The sequence below is a fragment of the Dipteris shenzhenensis genome, chromosome 20 (genome assembly GCF_047967505.1).
Source record: "Dipteris shenzhenensis isolate YYH24624 ecotype China chromosome 20, Dip_SZ_1.0, whole genome shotgun sequence".
NCBI classification, from domain to species: domain Eukaryota; kingdom Viridiplantae; phylum Streptophyta; class Polypodiopsida; order Gleicheniales; family Dipteridaceae; genus Dipteris; species Dipteris shenzhenensis.
The window spans coordinates 3,373,459-3,399,532 of record NC_141615.1 but is presented as its reverse complement, the minus strand read 5'-3'; the positions used below and the strand labels follow the sequence as shown (position 1 = coordinate 3,399,532).

At 44.8% G+C, this 26,074-nt stretch overlaps 1 protein-coding gene across 2 annotated transcripts in view; it reads left to right on the top strand.

Moving 5' to 3' along the window:
• The window catches only part of LOC147889138 (uncharacterized), a 74,911-nt gene that overhangs the window by 21,734 nt on the left and 27,103 nt on the right, over window positions 1-26,074 (top strand). For both annotated transcript variants that reach the window (XM_087391699.1, XM_087391698.1), the window contains exon 3: window positions 8,191-8,236. In XM_087391699.1, coding sequence (XP_087247825.1) covers window positions 8,191-8,236 — 46 coding nt within the window. The remainder of the gene's footprint in view (window positions 1-8,190; window positions 8,237-26,074) is intronic.

The following is a 26,074-nucleotide window of genomic DNA, read 5'->3' as shown; positions in this document are numbered from 1 at the left end:
CAGCTCCGGTATGGCTGTTTCAGATTCAGCTCCTCATGCGTCTGATAGTGGGGATGCTGCAGCCAACTTTGTTGGACAGGATTATGCCTTTTTATCCTGCATTTCAGATTCTAGGCTGGCTGTTCCAGATGCTCGGGATAGTACAGCCACTTGTAATGATGATACATATGCATTTTTGACTTGCAGTTATGACTCTTCTGCGGATGCATCTGCTTTCAGTGTCAATGAAACACTGAACACTTGGTATTTTGACAGCGGTGCATCCAAGCATATCACTTCTAGAAAGTGTCTCTTTACTTCCTTGCATCCACCTCCCGTTGGTAAGAAAGTCACTTGTGCCAATAACTCGTCATATTCAGTACGTGGCACAGGAGAAGTTGAGCTTACTGCCATTGATGGCTCAGTTTTCAGACTTTCAGATGTCTTATATGTGCCTGGTATTACCAAGAATCTTCTTTCAGTTTCCACTCTTAACAAGGCTGGATTTCAGGTCATCTTTGAGGATGACAAATGTGCTGTCTGAGACAGGAAAAGTGATTATGCCTTGAGATTATCTGGTACTCTGCTGCGTGGTCAGCTTGATCTTTTTGAGAAAAGAGCAGCCCATGCTCTTGTAGTTTCTACTCCTACTGCTGCCATGCAGAATGCAGAATTATGGCATGCCTGATATGGCCACATGCATTACGACAGCTTGATGACACTTCAGAAGCACTCTATGGTTGATGCATTGCCACCTCTTGAGATACCTCCTCCACATGCCTGTGAAGGTTGCATTTTAGGCAAGATGCATAGATTCCCCTTCAAAAAGGATGGTTCAGTTAAAGCTGTACGCAAATTACAGCTTATACACAGTGATGTCTGTGGTCCCATGAGGACTCCATCATTGGGTGGTCATCTCTACTTTGTTACTTTTATTGATGATTACTCCAATTTCACTTGGGTCTTTGGGCTGAAGCGCAAATCAGAAGTGTTCATGGTGTTTAAACACTTTTCAGCCATGGTTGAAAATGAAACCGGACTCAAGATACAGACATTGCGCACAGATAGAGGTGGGGAATACTTGTCTGTAGATTTTGATGCTTTTTTGAAAGGCAAGGGTATTGTGCATCAGCTCACAGTGAGGCTGATCCCTCAGCAAAATGGCAAAGCTGAGAGGAAAAATAGAACTCTTATGGAGATGGACAGATGTATGCTGAAAAGCAAACATATGCCTCACAAATTCTGGCTTGAAGGTTTGATGTGTGCCAACTACATTTTAAATCGGGCTCCCACTAAGGCTTTGAAAATGGAATGGGAGAAAGCCTTCAGTGGATCATTTCCGAGTCTTTGGATGCCTTGCATATGCTCATGTGCCAATTGAATTTAGGCACAAGTTGTCAGATAAGGCAATTAAGTGCATATTTGTTGGGTACAGTGCAGAAAGCAAGGGGTACCGTCTCTACAATCCTGCTACACGCAAGATCATTGTTAGTAGAGATGTGATATTTGCAGAAAATTCAGCTCACACTCAGGCTGAATTTCATATGCCTTCTTCTTCAGAGGATGTTTTTGAGGGGTTACTACCCATTGCTTTGGATTTCCCTGCTGATATTTCTGATGCAAATCAGAATTTACAGCCACCTCCCGATGCTCCAGTTCAGCCACAAGATGTCTTGCCACCTCCACAGGCAGTGGAACAGGTGGTTCAGCAAGAAATTGCAGACATACATGCAGCAAAAACAGTCCCAAACTGGCTGTTACAGGCTCTCAGAGAGAGTAAGATTGATGCTCCATTACCTGGCAGGACTCGCAGTGCAGCAAGGCACATGGAAGGTGCTAATTCAGTGGAATCAGCATATGCAGGTACTCTTCTCGATGAGGAGGAGCCTACAACATTCGAAGAAGCAAAGGACAATGTGCATTGGATGAATGCCATGCACGATGAGTTGCAGTCCATTAAGAAAAATCGGACTTGGGATGTTGTAGACTTGCCACCAAGTAAACATGCCATTGGCACACGATGGGTTTTCAAGGTGAAACGGAAGCCTTATGGCTCCATTGACAGATACAAGGCAAGGCGGGTTGCTAAAGGCTATGCTCAGAAAAAGGGCATAGATTATGAGGAGACTTTTGCTCCTACATCCCGGATGACCACCATCCGATCTGTTATTGCAATGGCTGCACATTTTGAGTGGAATGTTCATCAGTTGGACATAAAAACAGCCTTCTTAAATGGAGACTTGCTGGAAGAGATTTATGTGAAACAACCTCTAGGCTTTGAAATTACAGCAAATGCACTTCAGGTATGCAAGCTAAACAAAGCTTTGTATGGGCTGAAACAGGCCCCTCGTGCATGGTATGCAAAGATTCATCAGCAAGGGGCTGCACAATAGTCCTACTGAGAGCACCCTTTACATCAAGCTGGATGGGGGGGAAATTTTAGTCATCCTTCTTTATGTCGATGACTTATTGCTCACAGGGTCCAATGAAGATAATATTGCAGATTTCAAAGCTGATTTGCAGACCACCTTTGACATGTCAGATTTGGGGCTGCTTCACTTTTATTTGGGGATCCAGTTCTCTCAAGAGAGACGTGGCACTGTTATGTCTCAGTCCAAGTATGTGCAGAAACTCTTGGACAGATTTAACATGCATGATTGTAAGCCCATAGCCACTCCCATGGAGCCGGGGCTGAAACTCACAATGCATGATGCAGGAGAATCAGTCGATGCCACATCTTACAGTCAGGCTGTTGGATGCCTCATATATCTCTGCAACACTAGACTTGATATTCAGTTTGCAGTATCTCAGGTGAGCAAGTATATGCACAGCCCAAAAACTATGCATTGGCAGGCAGTTAAGCGCATCTTTCGTTATTTGCAGGGCACGAAGTCTGTTGGCTTGTTATTTCCCAGGGGGGTGACTTGCAGATGCATGCCTACAGTGATTCAGATTGGGCTGGTGATTATGACACTAGGCAGTCCACTAGTGGCAATTGTTTCTTTTTGGGTAAATCTTGCATTTCCTGGCTTAGCAAGAAACAATCACCATAAAGTCTGCACCCAAAAGATAATGCTTCCATGTATGGATGGAATGAATTACTCCCAACAACTCTTTCTCATAGATTCCAAAATATCATTCTGCATCCCGAAAGTCTCTTGCTCTCATAGGCCACTACATGACCATTCTGATGCAATGCACCCCCAACACACTCCCCACAGGCATCACAATCTACATCAAAATGCCTTATACAAATCTGCAATTATCAAAATTGGCTCTGTGGTTAGCTTCTCTTTGAATGCTTTTATCTGTAAAATACCCCATCTGAAAGCTGTACTTTGCTTGGTAAGATCGTGAATTGGAGCGGCTATATCCACAAAATGCCTGATAAATCTTTTGTAGTAAGAACACAAGCCTAGGACACTATGGACTTCATGCATAGTCTTGAGGTTTGGGCATTCCTGAATGGCTTGGATCTTTGCCCGATCCGTCCGTATCCTATTTTTGGATATTATAATGGATCTCTTCTAGAAAGAATTCACTATTCTTGCTATTTGCATAGAGTTGATGATGTTGCAGCTCTCAGAAAATTGTAGCAAGATGTTTCTTGTGCTCTGCCTCGAACTCAGAGAAAACAATGATGTCATCGAAGAAGGTTCCTATGAACTGTCTATAAGGTCGGAAGATACGAACCATCATTCTATTAAAAGTAGCTGAGGCATTTTTCAATCCAAAAGGCATCATAAGAACCCAAGGCTGATCACCTTGCAGAAATTGCAGCAACATTTTCCCCCTGTGGGCAAAAATATGCACACTGGCACGAGTTGTGATTGCAATACACCTCTTGTTGAGGTATTCTTCTCAGGAAAGAAAAGGCGGAGTGCATCAGTTGCATACACGGTGAAAACTCTTGTTTCACTTTGCTGTGACCCATCAGCTATAGTGGAGGGTATCCCTTTGTTCTGCCTTCCTTTTCACACAGCAGCGGGCTAATTGCTTTTTTATGAAGATCAACCTTGACCGTGACCCTTGGTCTAGCAAGAGGGGCTCAAATGGGAGCACATTCGACTCCCAATACTATTAAGGTTTTGCTCTCGCCAGAGGATAAGCAACAGGTTTAAAGTGCAGTGGAGGCTCTTCAAGACAGGGCCTTGGTAGTCCGGATTGTTGGGCTCACCCCCTCGAGGCAACAGATTCGGGATTGGCCTCAGGCGATTTTAGCCCTAGGGGATGACCACATCCAAGAGGTCACCATCTATGGGAGGGGGGTCTTCCTTCTCCAGCTCAGCTCTCTAGAGACCACCTTGTCACTTGTAAAGCAAAGCCCTATCTTTCTTGGTCCTCACATCTGGTCTTGGCTTCACGGTGGCGAACATGGACACGACTCACCACATACCTCGCTTCTCCAGTCTATCAGAGGATGTTTTGGTACAGTGTTGGAGTCTCCTCCTCCCTCAGTAGCCACAGTGGTCGCAAATGATGGGGTCCCCAGGCTCGGAGTGGTTGTGGACTCCCCCAAGATGCTTCCTGAGGAAATCCTTCTGCAGACCTTGGATGGAGGCGAACTACGTCCAAGAGTTGAGGTCTCTGGGCTTCCATACCAGTGCCTCTGATGCAGACAGATGGGACACTTAGCTCGGGACTCCATGAGAGGCCAGGGTAGGGATCCTCCTCAGCCTAGGCAGGAGCAGGAGGCTCCCTCTCAGCTCAGGCCGGAATAGAGGGCTCTTCAGCATCGTACCAGGCAGTCATATCGTCATCAGCAGCACTCGCAAACACCTTGGGTCGAGCCCTCTCAAGGAACTTGGACCAAGGTTGAACACAAGAAGCCTAGCAAGGCAGCGCTCAAGCGTCGCAGGTATCGGGCTAGGGTTAGAGAGCGAGAGAGAGCCCGATCGGCGATCCCCTAGCCTCAAGAGAAGCTAGCAGAGGTTGCCCCTATGGAACGAGAGGAGGAGACCTTCTTCGATCTCCCGAGTGAGCCATAGGCGCCAACAGAGCAGAGCGCCCAAGTCCCTTCGCAGCAGGAGCTTGGAGCCACCGCTAAGGAGGTCTCGCTGGACCCTCCATCGGGGCCGCCCCCCGCCTTCGCGCCCCCCCCCCCCCTCAATCCCCCCCCCCCCTGAACATGTAGTCACCCGTACCACCCGCCCCCTGAAAGTCTTGGAGAGAGAGAGAGAGCAAGAGAGTGAGCTTGAGAGCTGAAAGCTTGATAGCTTGGTTGCAATAGAAGAGTGTGAGAGTACAACTGAAAGAGTGAGAGATAAGGTTTTGTCCTAGTGACAAAACCTTAGTAGTCACTAACCATAGTTAGTGAACTAACTGCGGTTAGGGGAAAAAACCTCTTAAAGAGGGAAAAGTGCCCCTAACTAGCTTATTAAAATACATTGGTCACTGCTGAATTATATCTATAATTCTAACACCCCCCTGCAGTGCCAATGTCATGTACAAGGCTGATCAATCACCAAACGGATATAAGTTCAGGGCACTGCGAAATGCCTCAAACTTTTCACGTGGTAGTGCTTTGGTGAAAATATCTGCAACGTTGTCATGTGTGGACACAAAGATCATACTGATCTCTCCTGCTTGCAACTTCTCTCTAACGTAGTGATAGTGAACCTCAATGTGCTTCGTGCGAGCATGAAACACTAGATTCTTTGCCACTGCAATGGCACTCTAACTATCAGTGAGAATTGGAGAAGGACCCTCCAAAGACAGATGAAGATCAGCAAATAGACGTCGCAGCGAGACACATTCAACTGTCGCTGTGAAAGCTGCCTTGTACTCAGCTTCACATGATGAGGTAGCCACTGTAATAGATTGATCACCAAAGTGTGAGATATTTCTTGACTCAGACTAAGCTCTTTGAGAAGCACATGAAATGGACAAACATGCTGTCAATGTATCATTTTCAGATTGTCCATACTCCGGCAGCTCAGAATAGAGTGGCAAATGCCTTGTCTCGAAACCCCAGGTGAATAGTGTAACTATTGCTTATCATAGGGATCTGGAAGATATGAGGGAGCAATACGCTAATGATGTAGATTATGGTGAGATTTTACAGCAAGTGCAAGAGGGGCATTCCATTAGTAACTATTCTTTGAAAGATGGGTATCTAATGAAAGATGACTGCTTATGCATCACCCAGGAGATGAGAAAAAAGATTTTGGAGGAATGTTATGTATCTCCCTATGCTGGGCATAGAGGAATTACAGCAACAACTCAAGCACTAGAGAGGTATTTCTTTTGGCCAGCGATGCGGAAAGATATACATCAGTTTGTTAGAGAGTCAGAAGGTTAAATATGACAGACGGAAGGAGCCTGGCCTACCTATGCCTCTTCCCGTGCCTCAGGCACCATGGGAAAGTATCGCAATGGACTTCATTTTTGATTTGCCAAGGTCAAAGTCAGGGAATGATGGGATTTGGACTATCATTGATAGATTAGCAAGCAACCTCATTTCATCCCGGTACACAAAACTATAAAGGCAGATCATATGGCTAAACTTTTCATGGCACAAATCTTTAATCACCATGGTATGACCAAGTCCATTGTCAATGACTGTGATCCTAGAATGACCAGACTATTGTGGAGAGCTCTATTTGATAATATGGGGACGAATCTTATTTCTTCTTCTTCTTTCCATACCAGACAGATGGTTAAAGTGAGATAGCAAATTCTACAGTGTTAGATTTATTGAAATGCTATGTGGATGACCAAAGTTCAGACTGGGAAAAGAACCTACGACTGGTGGAGTTTGTATATAATAATATAGTTCACAGCTCCACAAGGAAAGTCCCCTTTGAGGTCATCTATGGGAAGGTGATTTTGCCACCTATCCTAAGGACCAAAGATGAAATATTTGCAGCTGCAATAAGCATAGGAGACATTTAGATCTCAAAAAAGGGGATTGGGTGCTTTTGAAGTCCGAGAAAGCTAGGCTCCGCAAGTTAAAGGGCAAGCAAAAGGTGTATGCAAAGTTCTCTCCCAGATAGTATGGCCCTTTCAGGGTTACTGAAGAGATTAATGAGGTTGCATACAGGTTGGCACTGCTAGAGCATTGGAGGATTCACAATGCCTTTCATGTGAGTCTTCTAAAAAAAATTCAGGGATCTGAGCCTACAGAGCTAGTAATAGAGGATCGACCAGAAGTGGATGAGCTGGAGGAGGTCCTTTAGCCAAAACAAATTGTGTATCATACTGTACGTAAAGGCTCTCAGGGCAAGGAATTTTACAGGTATCTTGTAAAGTTCAAAAACTATTTGGCATTGGATGCCAAGTCCATAGCTTTTGGATATTTACCAGGAAGCTTTTAAGTTGAGGTCAATTGAATAGAAGCCGAGGGGATGTCACCAAGCTGTAAATATTCTAAAGTCAAAGTTTCAGTTGACCATTTATTGACGACAATCAATGAGTTCTTCATTTATTTAATTATGTTCAAAAAGTTATATTTATTTGTTCAAAGTATTGACTTTGGTCAAAGATACTTAACTCCGGTTAAGTAAGCCTAACCCTGGTTAGGAAGACTTGGCTTAGGCCAAGATGGTTAACTATGGTTAACCAAAGAACCAAAGCGCTGACTTCGGTCATAGAGTGTTGACTTCGGTCAACGAGACTTGGCTTGTGCCAAGAGGGTTAACTTCAGTTAACCAAGATGTGCCAACCTTGGTTGGAGAGACTTGGCCATGATTAAGGCGCTTCGACTGATGTTCCTTTTGGAAGCCTTATCCAATTGGGCTATTTATATGAAGGTTTCTCTTGTTTATTCAATTTATATGAAGCCTTATTCAATTGGGCTATTTATATGATGGTTTCTCTTGTTTGCTGTCCTCAACATTCCCACACCTGTGCAAGTAAATTAGTTCCATCAGCTGACTTCTTCCGTCCATTCTCAATGTCCTCCACTGTTAGGTTGGAAGAGCAGGATGACAGAGCACTCGCGCTTATTGGTGTGAGGTTGGTCAACAAATTGCTTCATCAATATAGCTTTGCTCCCTAGGTTTTTAGCAAACGTGACTGTGTCTCCTCAACTCGCTTCCCCTTTTTGCATGAACATTCTGAAGACATTGCTTCGTTATTCTTAACAGTTGCGAGAGAGAGAGAGAGAGAGAGAGAGAGAGAGGCTTTCCAGCTGCATGTTTCTGTATGGGTATGTTGAATAACACAAAAGCTACAAGTGAGATAACGTTGATATTATCAATTTTGACTCAGGATCCTCCTTCGAAAAACTTTCCTGGTACTGTGGCAGCTACAGAAGGTGAGGATGTTTGTTTTTGGTCCTCAGCTACATGAGAATATGATTACTTCTGCAGTTTGGTGTTTGATTGGCCCAAGGCAGCCTTTGTGACACAGTTAGCATGTTAGAAACGCTGTTATTTGCAACTTAGCATGTATTGTGTTTCACCCTAAGAAAACTTGGTTCTGTTTCGGAGGGCAATATATAAGAGGGGTCCCTGTGTTAATAATTCAAAGGGACAGCGTCGCACTACTTACATCATAGTTTGATCTAAAGAGGTGATTGATGGACTGTTTTCTGATCAATTTCGGAGCCGAATGTTTTTAGGGGAACAACTAACACTAATAATTACTGAGAGATAGCTGTGAAACATTGCGATAATATGCAACAGCAGGTGACTACACAGATTAAAAAAGTACCCCTGCAATTGTTGAAACTGTAAACAGCGGAGGGTGGCTGTTATACTGGGTTCACATGTGGGATTTTCCAGACGTCTTGTACAGCTACAAGGGGTGATACACAGGTGTTTTTCAGGCTTTAGGTCGCCGGTGCATGAGATGCATAGTTTTGATTATCCTTATTAATTTATTTGCCTTGAACTTGAAAGATCCATAATATGGAAGCACATTTGTTTGGGGTGGTCTTAGGCTGGGAAGAAAACTGTATGTCATGATTTTGAAGTAGGCTGATTCAAATATGAGAGCATTAATTTGTCCTGAACAATGGATGAATTAACATATTGCACAAGTCGTTGAAAGGCTGACTTACCACACATTTTCAAGTTTAATAAGAGATTTGCAAGTTGGTTTTTCCTGCTAGCCTATCAAGCTTATTTTATCTATATGGGAGCCAACCTGGTACTGGAAAGCTAATCAGAGAAATGGTTAATACCTCTGTCTAGGTCTAATCCATGGAAAATGTTTGTTTTCGTACACACTTTTCTTTGCTTTGCTCCGGCACTATACTTGTTCTTGTGGGGATCCTCTTCAGAAACCAAATTGATTTCAAGCATGTGCATCATCATCTTTGCTCAAAATCTTCCAAAATTATCAATCAAAATGATTGTCTTTATTGTTCCCTCAATCATGCATTTCGTCTTATCTTCATGGATATTGCAACTGTCTTGTGATGCATGATTTTTACTGCAGGAGTACTCTGTCCTTTTCTTCCGGGAACAAGAGGGCTTGTCTGTCATCTGAAAGAAGGTTGAATATTATCACAATTGCATCAGAGGAATGGAGTACAGAATAATCACACAATCTCAATCAACATCCTCCTCCTCTTGAAAAAGAAATGTGGTCATGCCTTTAAAAAAGGGCCTATGTACGCCCTCCACCTTTTCTTGCAGTTGCTTTGCAGCTTATCTAGATGTATATCCTTTGTGGACTTACCTAGTTCCAGCATAGGGATTAGAACCGCCAAAGATCTAGGAGTACTTCGTTTGACTAACCATTTGTGAAGTACAAAGAATATGATTAGTGCACTGATCCAAAGAGTCTTCATAACTTTTTGCAGCAGCCAAGTTCCAACCCATAGGCTAGACCAAACATATTAACTTTAGGAGAGCTCCTTCAAGAATAGGGACACAAGCCATCCCATGGTGTTGAGGTATGGGGACACATATGTGTGATTCATTTATGAGGATAAAAGCAATTACGTTAGAGTTGGTTGGCTTACCAAAAGTTGATTTTGGGGTGTTTCAAATGGACATTAATAATTCTCTTGATTCCAGTTTAGAGCCCAGATCTAGCATGAAACTGGCAGCTGAGCCTGTTCTACTAGAGGATATGCATCATTGACTAGATTGGAAAGGCAGTGCTTCCAAGTTGAATCAGCAGGGCTATATCTGGGAGCCTTCTAAGGGGTAGATCTTAATTCTTAGAGTGGCTAATGAGTGGGTTGGATTAGAGCGTTTGTAGTTGATGATGCTATCACACGTGATTCGTGAAACCGGCCTTCAAGAAACTAAAGGGCAGTGAACCTCTGCTAAACTGTCAAATGCCTCAAATACAGCCACAATGCATGCCAGACACTTCCTTTACTTAAATTCATTTAGAAACAAACTGAATAACAACTGTGTGGAGGCTAGAATGCCCCTGCTCAATGAAAACAGTACAAAAGACACCCACTGGCCCCAAATGCCTTGGTGTCCCTTTTGGTATTTATCTTCTGAATGGAAATGCTTTACACGAGGGGGCTGACCCCTGCACTGTTTCTCTTGCAATTACTCTATCTTTTGGGCATCGATTCCATAGTGCACCACTAAGATCCAACTGGCAAGGCAATCTTAGGCATTCACTTCTGACTTGACCCAACTAAAAGCATCAAAGCATCCAAACCAATTGCAAATTGTGCTCAAAGTAGCCTCAAGGCTTTCACATGCATCAACACTGTCCTCTGGCCTTTCCCAGGCACACCCTTGCTTCTGAGTGCTTGCTTGAGCCTGTGGGAACCAAAAAGGACTCTGAACACAAGAAATGCATTGCAAATAGCTTCAAATCAAGAAATGGCAATCAAAAGGAAGACAAACACCAAATACCCGCTGTCCGTGGCAGAGGGGCGAGCTCTGTCCCATTTTGCTCTCTCTCTAATGATCACTTTCCCGTCTCTGTAGACAGCCCATTTATTTGCATCTCTTGCTGCCATAATACCCACCATTCCCTCTCTCCAATGCTCCTGTTGTAGCAATGTGAGGTCATCATTCAAGTATGTTCTTGTCCCTTTCAAGGTGAAAGGTTTCTGTCATGCTCATGAGGGTAGACCTGTCCATTGCTGTCCTGAGTTTCATTATGTGAGAGAGAGAGAGAGAGAGAGAGAGAGAGAGAGAGAGAGAGAGAGAGATGTATTAACGTCTGCAGGAGGCCGCGGGCCTAGGAGACAAAGTACAAAACCAAAAATGTAACTCATACAAGCCGCTATGGGCTGAAGCAAAGGGCTTACCTAAGGCCCTTGCTGAAAGCTAAAGTGCTAAACTACTGAGCAAAATAGCAGAAGAGTATTAGGTGCTCAGAGCTAGCGCTCCAAGTACACGCCCAGGTTCCATATATCTAGGTATCCTGGTGGCTTTCTGATGGGATGTGAGGAGCTCTCGTATCTGTGTCTATGGAGCTGTCTGTCGATGTGGTGGAGGGCGTGGTCTCCGTGATCTCTGTATCTGATGGGCTACATCAAGGGTGATGCCTCATCTCTGGCGGACTCATTTGAGGAGGGCTGAAATAGACCGGACCTCGATCGTGCGTGCTCTGGTCACTCTCCGTGTAGCATCTGAACTGCGTGCCTCTCGTCTGGCAGCATCGTGGCAGAGACTCTCACTACTAATCCATGATGCTTTCATCTCATCAAGCTCCTCTCCCTTAGCCTCCTCGGCAGTTGACTGAAATCTGTAACCCGTGTCTGTGCTCTGTTGATTTTGGTGACCTGTGGCATCGCTTTCGAGTCTCTCGCATCAGTATATCTCTCTGTCGTCACATCTTGATCAGATAGAGCCCAACACAAACTTGGTCAGCCGTGTAAGCCACGCCCCTCCTAAAAGAGTCAGTGATATTGCCCTCGGATCTCATAGTAGATTGGGCAGACACATAGACAGTGCTCCTTTGTCTCGACCTCCTCCATTCTGCATAGTGTGCAGATCCTCTGTTCTCTGGGTATGCTTGCAGCTCTCCTTGCCTCAATCCTTAGCTGATGTGACGAGACTCGCAACTGCCCGATGGCGATCCTCAATGCATGTGAGACTGTCCTATCCTCGAGGTACTGAGGTCTGAGAACGAGACCATGCTCTGAGACCCTCAGGAAGTGGTCATGGTAGAATTGGATCTTGGTGGGGAACTCCTCTCCCTCCCAAGCCCTAGACATATGGAATTGGAGGAGGTCCAACCTATATGATACGATTGAGTGGGATCATCTCGGGTGGTGCATCCATGCTGTATTGAAAGGGGGGAAGTCTGTCCATCTGAATGCTGTGACTACCAAACCATGTGGATACCCGTGCGTACCATGCTGTATCAACACCGCTCTTTGCCAGTTGTGTGGAAGACTCCAATGCTAGCGTCGGTAATGTCCTTTGTGGAGGAATGTCACTATCTGAAAGATGGCATCAATTGGGAGATGCTTGTATAATTTGATGGGGGTCCGAGGGCTTACTTCGAATGATAGAGAGTCACGAAAGACAAAAGGATGTATGAGACTGAAAAGAAACCAGATACCTAAGGGTGGGGGCCACTGAAATAGAAACCCTTGTCCAAGGCTGATGCTTGTTATGAGAAATGAAAGTAGTACATCGCACTATCGTTGTGAGAGAAACCCACAATGGGAGAAGCAAAGCACCAAGGAGAATCCCATGGTTGTCTATCAATTGATCACTTGGACCTAAATGGCTAGACCTATGTATGTTGTTTGTGGGACCCACACGATTGGATGACTGAGACAAGAGGAGCTCGTCTGACATGGCTCAAGATCTAGTGACGGCTGATGTTGAAAGAGAAAATCAGTGATAGAACTCTGCTGTCAGTTGGCCTGTCTGGGTTCATCACTCCCCCTCTGTAGTCTTCGTGATGTGGCCACCTGTTTGACAAGTGCTATCGTCACTCGAATGGTAAGTGTCTACTTAGGGTCGGATCTAGCGATTTGTCTCTTGATCTCTCTTGCATGCTATTCCTAGCTTGAGTCAGCGAAGAAGCATCCATGATCGTGCTTTGAATGGGCTCGATTGGTCGCGCAGGTGCTCTCCTCCGCTCATGTGCTCTCCTCATTGCTCGTATGAGCATTTACAAATAATAGCTTAGGGTTGTCATGGCCTTAATCCAAGCTCATCTACTACGGATGACACTGCTTGAGACCTAAACCTAAACTTAACCATTAATTCTTTTTATATGGAGACTTTCTATTAAGGTGTACAAGTCTCATATCTTAGCATATTGTATGGGAAAAGCATAATATGTAGTTGAGAATGTTCTTCGTAGAGAGTTTTGATTGCTTTCTTAGAGTAGAAGGAAGGAATTTTGAGCATTTTTCTATAACATTGTTGATAAGGAGAAGATTGAATGGTCTACAAGCTAGCAAAATATGTTGCAAAAATATAGTGCTTAAGGCTTGAAGAAGAGCATGTTTTTTTATGTGTACTAACTAATAGGTAGTTAATATTGACTTAAAAGTAGACCATCTAATAGAACCTTCCCCAAGTTACTGTGTCTTTGGGCCACCAACGGGTGATCTGGATGTGCTAGGAACTCTCTGAGTGGGCTGAAACCAGTTCTGAAAAGACAGTGATGCCGTCCATGGATCTCATAGCATACAGGGCATTAGTGATCCTTTGTCTTGGTCTCTTGTATATCACATAAAGTGCAGTTCCGTCTCTCGCGTGGGATTACCTCTGTCATTGTGTCTCAACCCGTAGCCTATGTAAAGATACTCGAAACTGAGCCATTGAGATCCTCAATGCATGTGGGAGATGAATCTGGGTGTAGCCCGACGGTTCGATGAACACCTCCTTTAAGATGCGTAAGCAATGATCTTTGTTGAAGCTGAGTTTCATCGAAAGCTCAGTAGGTGCTAACCAGGTCCTGAATGTGGAGAGTTGCAAGAGATCCTCTTTGATGACTTGGTTCACCTCCTGACAGGCAAGCATAATGGATGGAGCCTCAAGCTCAAGGCTATACTGAAACAGTGGCAACCTATCCATCTGTAGCCCAAGCCTACAAACCATTTGCATGTCCGAGCATACCAGCTCCTCTGATCCGCCTCCACCTCCAATGCTATAAATGAAGTCAGGGCTATCCATGGCAATCTGTGTTGTCTAGCTGTCATGGTACCAAAGTCCTTGACCCTGTGATCACGTGGAAGACTACATCACGCTATAGAGGGGTGGCCCCAAACTCTGCAAGTATGATCTGATGTGGGACCGATGGCTTACTGCGGATCCTCCGAGCGAGAAGTAGAACTTGAAGTTTCTTTATGTGGGAACATTTTGGGTCCGATATGTTTGTCCCTTAAAGCGGACTACTATACATCGTTGCCGGGCGGACCATTGAGTAAAAAAGAAGAGACTTGGTTTTGGGATCCTGAAAATGTGAGTAGAAGCACTGGTGCTTGTGTGTGACTAGTGCGGAATGTCGCTGCACAAACAGTTGTTACCAAATGTGTAATATTTCAAGCAGTCAATAAAGAAAATATATTTTGACTTCTGCCCAAGAGCATTGCATTGACCCCACTTAAAGAACCTTGGCCATGGTCAAGGAGGTTTGACCAAAGAATTAAGTAGCCTCGGTTAGAGACATTAGTCAAAGTGACTTGGCCTTGGTCAAGATGGTCTGACCACGGTCAAGCGGGGTTGACTGCGATCAAGCAGAGTACTTATTTATTTTTGCATTGATTTGCATGGCAGGGACAGAATGGGAATAGTCTAGAATATCTATTTGCATGCAAAAGGCTAACACTTAATGGGTGCATTTGTTGTGTTCCTTCACTTAAATGTTGTAGGATTTGGAGAGTGGTTTATTCTCCCTATTTTAAGGAGGGGCTACCATTACATTCGTGGAGGCGTGGCTCTTGGAAGTAGCCCTTGGTTTAAAATGTTCCAGAACTTGGTCAAAGGCACGAATTGTATTGGATTTTAGGGGAAGGGATGGGCAAACATAGCTACTATTTTTCGAGCAGCACATGATCCAATTCTGGTTGAGGCTTGTTCAGCCTAGAACCTAGAAAAGATGCCTGAAGCTCTGTAATCATTTTCCAAGTTTTTGTTGGAAGCTGTAATAAATTCCTTTGGGGGTTCCAGCCTTTTTTCTTGGCCCTTGTCTGGTGTATTGTGTGGACGATTAGTCTTTTCTCTCAGTCGTCTGTCAAGCTCGACCTGTATGTAAATTTGTCGTCTCCAACAATCCTAATCAACGAAAAAATTGTTGTGTAAGAAGGCTGTAATTTTACAACCGGCCTGCATAGCTGGTTGCATTATGAAAATCGGATTTGAAAAGAGGACACCTAGATATGTGCAGGATATCTCGCAGGCACATACATACATACATATGTGATGATTTTGATGCTTTATATTACACAGTAGCTTCCCTTGAATGAGGAGCTCAAAAGTACATCAGCAGAAGATCTCACTATATGACAAGTATACATTATACTCTATGTAATGAGTTTGCAGATAATCAAAGGAAGATTGCTGCAGAGATCGATAGAAAAAAGAGATAGTGGAAAAAGTAGGATCACCAAAGACTCTATGATTTCTATCCTCCCATAGAGTCCAAAGTGCCCACTAACGAACCCAAATGAAAACAACTCAAACCCCTTTTTGTGTGGGTGAATCCCAAAAAGCCAGAAATGCTTCCCAAAGGTAGCAGTAGGAAATCTAGTCCAAAGTGCCCAGTAACAAACCCAACTGAAAAACAACTCAAAACCCTTTCTACGTGGGTGAATCCCAAAAAGCCAGAAATGCTTCCCAAAGGTAGCAGTAGGAAATCTAGCTCTCAAACGCTGCTGAAGAAGACCCAAGTTGTAACCTGTATTCTCTGTCCTAGCCTCTATTGCAGATCACGGGAGTAGCACCTTTCGTTTCCACCCAGCCAAACTGCCAAAGCTTCAAGCATGAGAGAGAGAGCTGTATCAAAATCACGTAAATCCCATTCTTCCATTCTCTCACAAGCCTTGACAGACCCCAATTCCCTAGATAGATCTAGATGCCACATGTCATCCATATAGGGCCTTTCTAATGCAACATTTCACCCCTCTCTTGGGATGCATTTAATTCCTTGCCCCTAGGCACATTCTTTGCACTAGGCCCCTGGTCTCAGATCTATCTAGTCTGGTGCTATCAGCCCTCACCTAGGACCTTGACATTAATCCCTCCCGATCATTTACATAAAGCGCAAACACATATATTACAAAGATAGATCCTATAAGGAAAATGTCGACTGATTCTTCCGAGGTCATGCTACCTCGGCTAGAGCGTAACATTCCTTCCCTCTTCAGACATCAGCGTCCTCGATGATAAAGTCTGGGAACACTCTCCGCAACTGATATACGGATTCCCAGGTAGCTTCGGATAGAGGCTGACCATGCCATGCAACCAACACCGTGGGTATCTTCCGATTTCGTATTTGCATTGTTCCTCGGTCCAGGATTCTTGTTGGTTTGCGCCTTGCAATATCCTCTATCTCCTGAAACAAAACCACACCTTCGATTAGTGAGTCACCAGTATGTAAAAATTTCTTTAAACGTGAAACATGAAAAACCGGGTGCACCTTACACCCCTGTGGCAATTCTAATTTATAGGCTACACTGCCTATTCTCTTTAGAATTAACCACGGCCCACAGTATCGAGGTGATAACTTAGCACACTCTCCTGAAGTCAACGACTTCGAGTGCGAAGGAATTCTGAGAAAAACTTTTTCTCCTTCAAATACTCTTATAGACCGATTTTCATCCGCATACACCTTGGCTCTATCCATAGCCTGGCGGATGTTAGCTTTCGCAAGTGCTAGCATCTCCCGCATCTGAACTACAAAGTTCGCGGCACTAGGCACTTTCTGAGGTACTCCAACTATAGTTGGATTGGCTGGTCTATAACCATAGTTAAGCTCAAACGGACTGAACCCAGTAGATGAATGTTTCCTATCATTGTAGGCAAACTCCAACAATGGCAACCACTTGTCCCATGTATGTTGCCTCAATGACACATATGCTCTCAGCATATCCTCTAAAGTCTGGTTGACTCTCTCCGTCTGACCATCCGTCTCAGGATGATCCCCACTACTCATTCCCAACTCAGTCCTTAGTGTCTCAAATACCGCTGTCCAAAAGTGACCGGTAAACCTGACATCTCTGTCTGACACTATGGATCTAGGCAATCCATGCAGACGAAATATGTGTCTAATAAACAAATCCGCTACTTGCGGGGCACTAATAGACTCTCTAGTCGGAATGAAGTGAGCCATCTTGGTTAGACGATCAACCACCACAAGGATAGAATTATAGCCTCCTTGTGTTGCAGGTAGCCCTACAATAAAATCCATGGAAATGCTCTCCCACTTACTTAGTGGTATTTCCAAGGGCTGTAAAAGTCCGGGTGGCTTCACCCGCTCGGCCTTACTTACCTGACACGAGAAACACCGTGTCACATATTCATGAATATGCTTTTTCATCTTTGGCCAAAAAAAATCTCGCTTCACGAGATCATATGTCTTCTCGACCCCTGGATGTCCCGCACACGGGCTATCATGGCATTGTCGAATGACTCTCTGCCTGAGATCATTCTGACCAGGTACTACAACCTTGCCATTTCTAACTAGCATACCATCCCTTATGGTATATCTTGCATAAGTTTGGCCTTTTCTGGATGCCAGGTCATCCTTTTCACTTTCCCCGGGTTTTAACACATGAGCCTTAGGCCATAAGCTCTGGACAAACTCGTCCACCTTCTGAGTTTCTCTGATCTCGGTCATTAGAGCACTCTCTAATACCGTGAAACTCAGGTTGTGCATAATGCGAGACAACGCATCAGCTATCTTATTGTCTTTTCCTCTTCGGTACCGAATCGTTAAATTAAACTCCTGCATGAGCTCTGCCCACCTAGCTTGGCGGCCCCTCAAGTCAGGCTGTTTACAGAAATGTTTCAGAGTATCATGATCCACATCCACATAAAACTCTGAACCATACAGATAATGCCTCCATGTTTTCAAAGCATGGATAACTGCATACAACTCCAATTCATGAGTTGGCCAATTCCTTTGAGAGGGAGAAAGCTTCTTGCTTTCGAAGGCTACTGGCCTTCCCTCTTGAAGGAGGACTGCTCCTACCGCAATGCCACTTGCATCGGTTTCTAGGAACAACGGTTTCTGGGGATCAACTATCTTTAACACCGGTCCTGAGACCACAGCTTGTTTTATGGTGTTAAAACTTTCTTGTTGATTCTGTCCCCAAATAAAAGGTACTTTATCTGAGGTCAGATCAGTCAATGGCGATACTATTCCGGAATATCCTTTGATATGCCTTCTATAAAACTGGACAAATCCCAAGAATGATCGCAACGCGGTCAGACTCTGAGGGATTGGCCAAGTTAGTATCGCAGCCACTTTCTTCGGATCCATTTCTACCCCCTGTGGAGTAATTATGAACCCTAGATACTCAAGCCTAACCATACACAGTATAGTTTTCTTTTTATTCACATAAAGACTGGCTTTCCTCAAAGTACTGAACACTATCCTTAAGTGTTCACGATGTTCAGTAAGACTTTTACTGAATATCAAAATGTCGTCAATAAAATGTACTACGAACTTTCCGATATACGGACGTAGTAAATCGTTCATAAGCATGACGAAGGTCGCTGGAGCATTGGTAAGTCCGAAGGGCATTACCAAAAACTCATAATGACCAAACCTGCTCCTAAAAGCGGTTTTATGCACATCCTCGGCTCTAATCCGGATCTGATGATAGCCGCACTAAAGATCTATCTTGCTGAAAATCACGGCTCCATGTAATGCATCTAGCAAATCATCAATCCGAGCCATCGGATACCTGTGCTTGACAGTGATATTATTTAATGCTCTGTAATCTATACAGAGGCGAAACGTATCATCCTTTTTCCTCTTTAATATCACTGGCGAAGCAAAAGGTGAGAAACTTGGTTGAATCTGCCCCAACTTGAGGTATTCTTCCAGTTGCCTACGCACCTCCGCTTCCTCAGTAAAACTCATTCTATAGGGAGGTCTATTTACAGGCTCTGCCCCCGGGATCAGTTCAATCTTATGCTGAACTTTCCGCTCTGGAGGTAACCCATAAGGTAGTTCATCCCTAAAGCATTCAGAGAACTCCTCTGTTATAAGATTAGCCAGCTTGGCCATCTCATCACTTTGCGTAACATCAGTGCTAGTCGAAGAATCATTCACCGATTCTACCGATGCGGTGCAAAGGTATAAAAACTCTACTTGAGCCTTTCTGATTTCCATCACGGAAACCAACGGTCCCTGAGGTATATCTCTTTCACCTCGCAAGACATAAAGCACATCATTCATCTTGAATTGATATACGTGCTTTTTCCAATCAATGGCTGGATTCTTCCTAGAATGCCACGCCATTCCCAGGGCTATATCTGCATGAGCAAGCTTAGTCATTTCAAAATCAAGCTTCTCAGCATAGTCCTGAATCCGAAGCTCCAACTGGGTAACCCTTTGGTCCCATACTTCAGTTGAACTTCCATCTGCCATCCTGACTGTGTACGCATAGTCAGATGGACTTGTCTTTAATTTCAGCCTCTTCACGAGCTTGGAGTTAATCACATTGTGAGTTGACGCTGAGTCAAACAACACAATGACATCATGACTGGCCACTTGCCCTTTCATTTTAATTAACTCCGTATCATTGAAGGCTGTATACCCCGTTGCTGCGGGCTTAGATAGGATGTTATCAGGTGCACTCGTCACTAACTTAGTAACAGACACACAGAACAAACAAGGTACTAATCTCTGAGAAGATCCCGCTAGCTGAATCTGCATCTCTTCCGCTCTGGGACTTCCCTGCATCTCCACGTCGCACTCTGAGATCACCATCTCAGCCATCCGACGATCTTTATTACGTGGACAATCTCTCCACTGATGAGGTTGAAGGCAACCAAAGCATAAGCCTTCTCTCCTCGCTTTTTCCCTTTGTTCCGGGTTCAAGGGAGACTTAGACCAAGCCCGGGCTGCCATTGGAGTTACTTTTCTCTTCACTCCAATGGTGGTACTTGGTTTAGGAGTTTCAGCCGGTCTCGCCTGCTTGGCTTGACCACTCGGCTGCGAACCACTCCCTTTACTAGTCCACTTCTTTTTAAACCCAGATTTCTTCGGATACCCATACTGGGTTCCGACCTGTGCAAACCCACTTGGCTTGCTGCCCTTGGCATCCTCGTAGTTCAAGGCTATAGCTATTGCATCATCTAGCGTGTTCGCGTACTTAGCCCGAACTTCCATTTTTATTCGGTCATTCAATCCAAATATGAAATCTTTCACTTGGATTGATTGAGGCAGGGGTTCGTCAACCTTCATTACACTCTCTCGAAACTTATCAGTGTACTCTGCCACTGATAAATTTCTCTGACGCAGGTTCCTATATTGATCCCAAGCTCGGGATGCCTCGTCAGGAGGTAAGAAGTGTTTCCTAAACTCTCTTTTAAACCCCTCCCAGGTAGTGGATGCTATACCGTCTTTTTGTTGTTTAATCCACCACCGATCCGCCGCCTCACTAAACATATGGGTGGCCTCGCGGATCTTTTTGATGTCATTTCTGATCTCACAAATGGCGAACGCCTCGTCCCATTTGTGTAGCCAGGTCTCAATGACATCGGAGCTACGGTCGTTCATCCGACCAGAATACTTTTCCGGTCTGTAATTAGCAATATTTGGCACTTTAGCCTTCCTAGGCTCGACCGTATGGACACTAGACTCCGGTTCCATTGGAGCCTTTCCCTTCTCCTCTCGAGAAGGTCTGGCAGACATACTCTGAAGTGCTCTCCTAAGTTCGGATTGCCTTGCATTGGCTTGTAACTGCTGTGCTAACAACTGTTGCAAGGCATCTTCCAGTAATGCAATCCTGCCAGATAACGTATGAGCTACTGGGCGCGATCCCTGCTGGGTCGGCCGGACTCCTGATTCACCAGGGTCCCTCCTGGAAGCTCCTTCTTCTGCTTCCATTTGTTCAGTAGGTGTTTTGTTTTGGGGTTTTTTTTAAAAAAAAAAAAAAAAAAAAAACACCCTTAGAACACTGTAATCACAAACTGACACTCTGAACACAATTCCCTATACTAGGGAATTCCTGCAACCTGACATGCACACTAATTACGTATCTGACACAGGCATATATATTCAATCCCGCCTTTCCCTATACTAGGGAAATTTCTGCAAATAACTCAAGTATACCGGCATAGTCTCAAGCACAATCTGTCCTTGTTACAACATCATATTCTATGCACACTTGTCACTTTTCACGCAAACGGAGTATCAGCAAACCAAACCAGGGAAAAAAAACATAGAATCGACAGAAATGACAAAGAGCCTTCCTGGTCTATGAATTCTGATCCAAACCCAAAAGGGAAAATAGATAGAAGGCCCCCTGGAATTCGAATCCTGCTGCTTGCAGCCTGCACGTACGGCCTGCACGTACGGTCTGCTATCAACCTACGGGCTTGGTCTACCCTTTGTAGTCTGTAATTCACCGATCGGCGCCGTGCCTTCAGCGATGCCCACACCAATGTTACCCGAGCCAATCGTCAGCCACCACGTCTCCGTTAAATCCACGAAGGGCATCGTGATATGGGTCTGCGCTCCACGCCTTGTCTTCGTTTGGTCGGGAGACAAAGGTATTCTCGGAGGAGGATGGCGATGAAAATCCTCTCGTCTTAACCCAATGAAGGAATGAGAAAAGCAAGCAAGAGATGATCGCGATGATGATCGTCTCGCCTTAGAACTGAGATCTTCCGTGAGGGTATCCGGAGACTTACACTTCCAGACATTCACCCGTCACTTGCTTGCAGGCGTCGCCGAATCACCACCTACGGGACCCAGGCTAAGACTACTTGCTGGCAGGCGTCGCCGAATCACCACCTACGGGACCCAGGCTAAAACTTCAATTCCGAAAGCCTGCGTTCTCCAATTCGTAGGTCCACACGAACGCCACGATTGCTCCGTCACCACCAACGATCGTCGACAGGCCTTCCTACGGCCCCTGCTCCGTCACCACGCTTCAGCCCGTTAACTTGCGCTGCCCACGGGGCTTACGCTCCATGCCTTACCCCTACACAACCCGGTGCTCTGATACCAAATGTAACCTGTATTCTCTGTCCTAGCCTCTATTGCAGATCACGGGAGTAGCACCTTTCGTTTCCACCCAGCCAAACTGCCAAAGCTTCAAGCATGAGAGAGAGAGCTGTATCAAAATCACGTAAATCCCATTCTTCCATTCTCTCACAAGCCTTGACAGACCCCAATTCCCTAGATAGATCTAGATGCCACATGTCATCCATATAGGGCCTTTCTAATGCAACATTTCACCCCTCTCTTGGGATGCATTTAATTCCTTGCCCCTAGGCACATTCTTTGCACTAGGCCCCTGGTCTCAGATCTATCTAGTTTGGTGCTATCAGCCCTCACCTAGGACCTTGACATTAATCCCTCCCGATCATTTACATAAAGCGCAAACACATATATTACAAAGATAGATCCTATAAGGAAAATGTCGACTGATTCTTCCGAGGTCATGCTACCTCGGCTAGAGCGTAACACAAGTAGTCACGGGTGTGTGGACAGCGCCAAAGGAGATGAGTCATGGATTCCTATGGAGCCTATCACGAGGGCGTGATTATTGGCGCATGCATGTTGGCCTGCATGTGGTTAGGACCTTGGGAAAACAAGGAGCGTGGTCAAGGGTTCCTTGATGTGCAAGATTTTCCCTAGGGATTGGTGCCTTGGGGGTAAACTAGTGCTTTGGTAAACTATCATTTGATTACAAAGGTTTGTCCACGTGGGTGCGTTGGGAGCTGGTCTAGTCACAAGTAGTTGACTATGAGTCTCTCTGAAGAGCAAGTGCGCACGCAAGGTACCTTAGCCTGTTTGGGGGCTGCAATTGGTATGGGCTGTACGACAGCCTCCCATTTGCCTTTGAATATGGGCTGTTGCCAAACTAGCTGAGTGGGAGTGCCTTTTAGCTCGATAGGCAGGTATTGAGTCCATGAAGGTGTGCAAATAGCTCATGAATGAGCTTGATTGAGCTTCTGGTTGGTAAAAGGGTGCACTTATGCCTTTCTAGTGCTTGCATGTGAGAATTGGGCTATGTTTTTGAAGAGACTTGCTTTACAGTGAATGCTTGCAGACATTGTTTGTGCTTCTCAGCATCGGGTGCAGCTCAGTTATGCTTTCACCCATTGTTTGGGTATCCTAGTGGATCAGTGAACACTTGTGATTGATTGGGGAGCGTGTGGCCTTGCTTGGGCTGTAAATAATGGCTCCCATGTTAAATGTAGGTGTTTGCACTGAGTATGGATGCCTATGGTCACACAGGTGTGAGAGCAGAGCCCCATAGGGCTAATGTGTTGTAATACTGATGTCTATTGAGTGTGGGAAGAGCACTGAATGCGAGTGGGTTCAAATTCATTGTATATCCTACTTGCTGGCCTTGGCAAGTAGCATGTTCTGTGTGGGAATATGTTGTTAGTTTCTCTAGGAGATGGGTCACTTGCAGGCAGTGATTGCTAGGCAGACGGCACATCTTTGGTACAGCCTCGTTGCTGAGTAGGCAGGGGTCGGGAATCCATGCTTGGAATGGGAAGTATCCCTGGAACCTCGAGAGGGATGGTACAGTTGTGACTGCCATAGTGTTTGCTATATTGTGATGCTAGTTCAATTTTTGGGAAACAAGTTATTGTGTCAGGATATGGCGACCCATAGGGTGAGAGACTGTTGGTCATGGCAGTCTTGGACAGTGGAGAAAGCCCTTGTATGCTTTCTTTCTCTGCTTTGAGAATATGGATGACTAATTGGGCACTCGTGACAGCTGTGGGGAACTGAGTGGCTGAGTGGGCTGCTAGTAACAGTTCTGGGTTGTGTGCAAGCTTCCTGGACTAGGGATGGAGACCTATTGCCAGGAGTGGTGAGAGCAGTGAACAGTAAAGGCTTTGCAGGGTATGTGGATGCCCACTGGAATGTGGAATGGCCCAGTTGTAAGAAGGACTGTATCCTTTATGTAGCCTGGATCACTTAATTAAAGAAATACCGCAAGGGGCGCCAAGGTTTGGGGCCAATCCGTGTCTTTGTCTTGGTGCAGGGGCAGTCTAGCTCCCGGTCTGCTGGTAATACTTTTGCTGAATTGTTAATGTAACAGTGTTGACTGGTTACTTGTTAGTTGTACTGCCCTTTGATTTATTGAAGGCCGGTTTCAGAGCCAAACATTTGTAACAGACAGCTAGTGCAATATGTATGGGTGCCAAGAGCTGCCCAAACAGAAAAGCCCCAGCATCACCTGCCACAAAAAAACTTGCTGTCGAAGAGGAACTTTGGATCTCTAAAGCTGCCGCAATCTCTTCCTCCACCACTTTGCCAAGCGATTAGAGTTGATTTGCCTTATCTGAAACCCAAGGTGGGGGTAGCAAAACTTTATACAAGGAAGATACCGTAATGTGAGATAGCGTCAAAGAACGGGCTGATGAACCTAGGGAATGAAGAGTTTGGCAGAATGTGAGAAATGTTTTGCCACAAAGGGCGATGATGCATCCCTAGACCATACTGTCTGGTAGCCAAAGGAAAAGATATCATGGTACCATCATGATGAATCACATCAGCCACATAGCGGATCCCTTTGAAACTAATAAAGTTGGAACGTTTGGGTTCTTTCTGAGCCAAGGAGGGTCAAAGACCTTTAACCAATGTATACTTTCAGCCCTTAAAGAATTGCCCTGCAAAGAGTCGCGGCCATGACATTCCAATTGAGAAAGGATATGCTTTCAATCAAATAACATTTTGGAGACTAGCGGACAGGCTTTGATCTTGCCATCAATACAACCAAGCAAATAAAAATCCCACTGAGTTGGCTGCCAATAACCAAAAGCAGAAGTGGTGATTTGCAAAAGCAAATAGCGCATGATGGCAGCCCAAGGTGATCTCCTTGCATAAATTGCAGCATCATTGTGTCCTTATGAGCAAGGATATGCACGCGAATGTTGAGAATATTTAAACCCCCATGCATCTTTGGTGAATAGAGATGTTGCACTGAAAGTAATCTCAAACTTTTTCGGCCATGCTTAGAACGCCAAAAAAGTTTCCATAATGGTTGACATAAAGCTTGTAAGATCTCATTTGCCAAACATGATCAATGGCAGGTAAACTGAATGTATGCCACCAAAATAGATTGACTATCTTTGGGCGAACATGCAATGGCCAAGTTGCCAATTTCCAGTATTCAAGTTTTTTCTTTAATTTTGCAAGTACCCAGTCAGTTTGTTGACGATGACTAATCCTCTAGCTCCAAGGATAACCAAGATGGCGAACTAAATGAGTAGGCAAAACCATTTCCTGCGGCCATAAAAGACTATTCGAGTCTTTAGAATGCAATGGTAAGAGCTTGGACTTCTGAAAATTCACATGTAGACCAGCAGCCAGGCCATATAACGATAGAGCATGCATAAGGGAAGAAAGATCCCTCTCAGTATTTTTTGGAGTAAAAAATGAATCATCAGCATATGCTTGAGCAACCATAGTGCGACTTCCATGAATTTCCAATCCATGCAATATGCCTGCAGCCACAAGATGATCCATGCATTTGCATTGGATGTGTGGCTATCGCATATACAACAATGCACTAAGTGGGCATCCCTGGTGAACCGAACAACGGAGAGTCCAATTTTCAGAAATATCCCTAGACAATATACATGCAGCTTTACTTTCATTGTACAACCAGTAAATAATATGCTGCATTTTGTGCCAAAACCCAAAGCTTGCATGGTTTGCAAGACGAAATCCCATTGAACCGTGTCAAAAGCCTTGGCAATATCAACTTGCAGCAATGCCCGGTGTATTTTGCTTATTCTATCCGAGGCATTTGCCTGCATCACGGGTCTCATGGTGAAGATAGGTCCAGAGAAGATAACACCAAGGTATGTATATGACGAAACAATCTCAACAGGTGACCCGTCAAAGGTGAACTACTCCTGGCGCATAACGGCTCGAGATGTATTGAAGGTCATGACCTTGGTTTTACCAAGGTTGACCTTCAAATCATGCAAAGAGAGAGAGAGAGAGAGAGAGAGAGAGAGAGAGAGAGAGAGAGAGAGAGAGAGTCTACAAAAAGTGCACCCAAATTGTCATTTTGAGGCAAATACAGGGATATATATTGAATTCT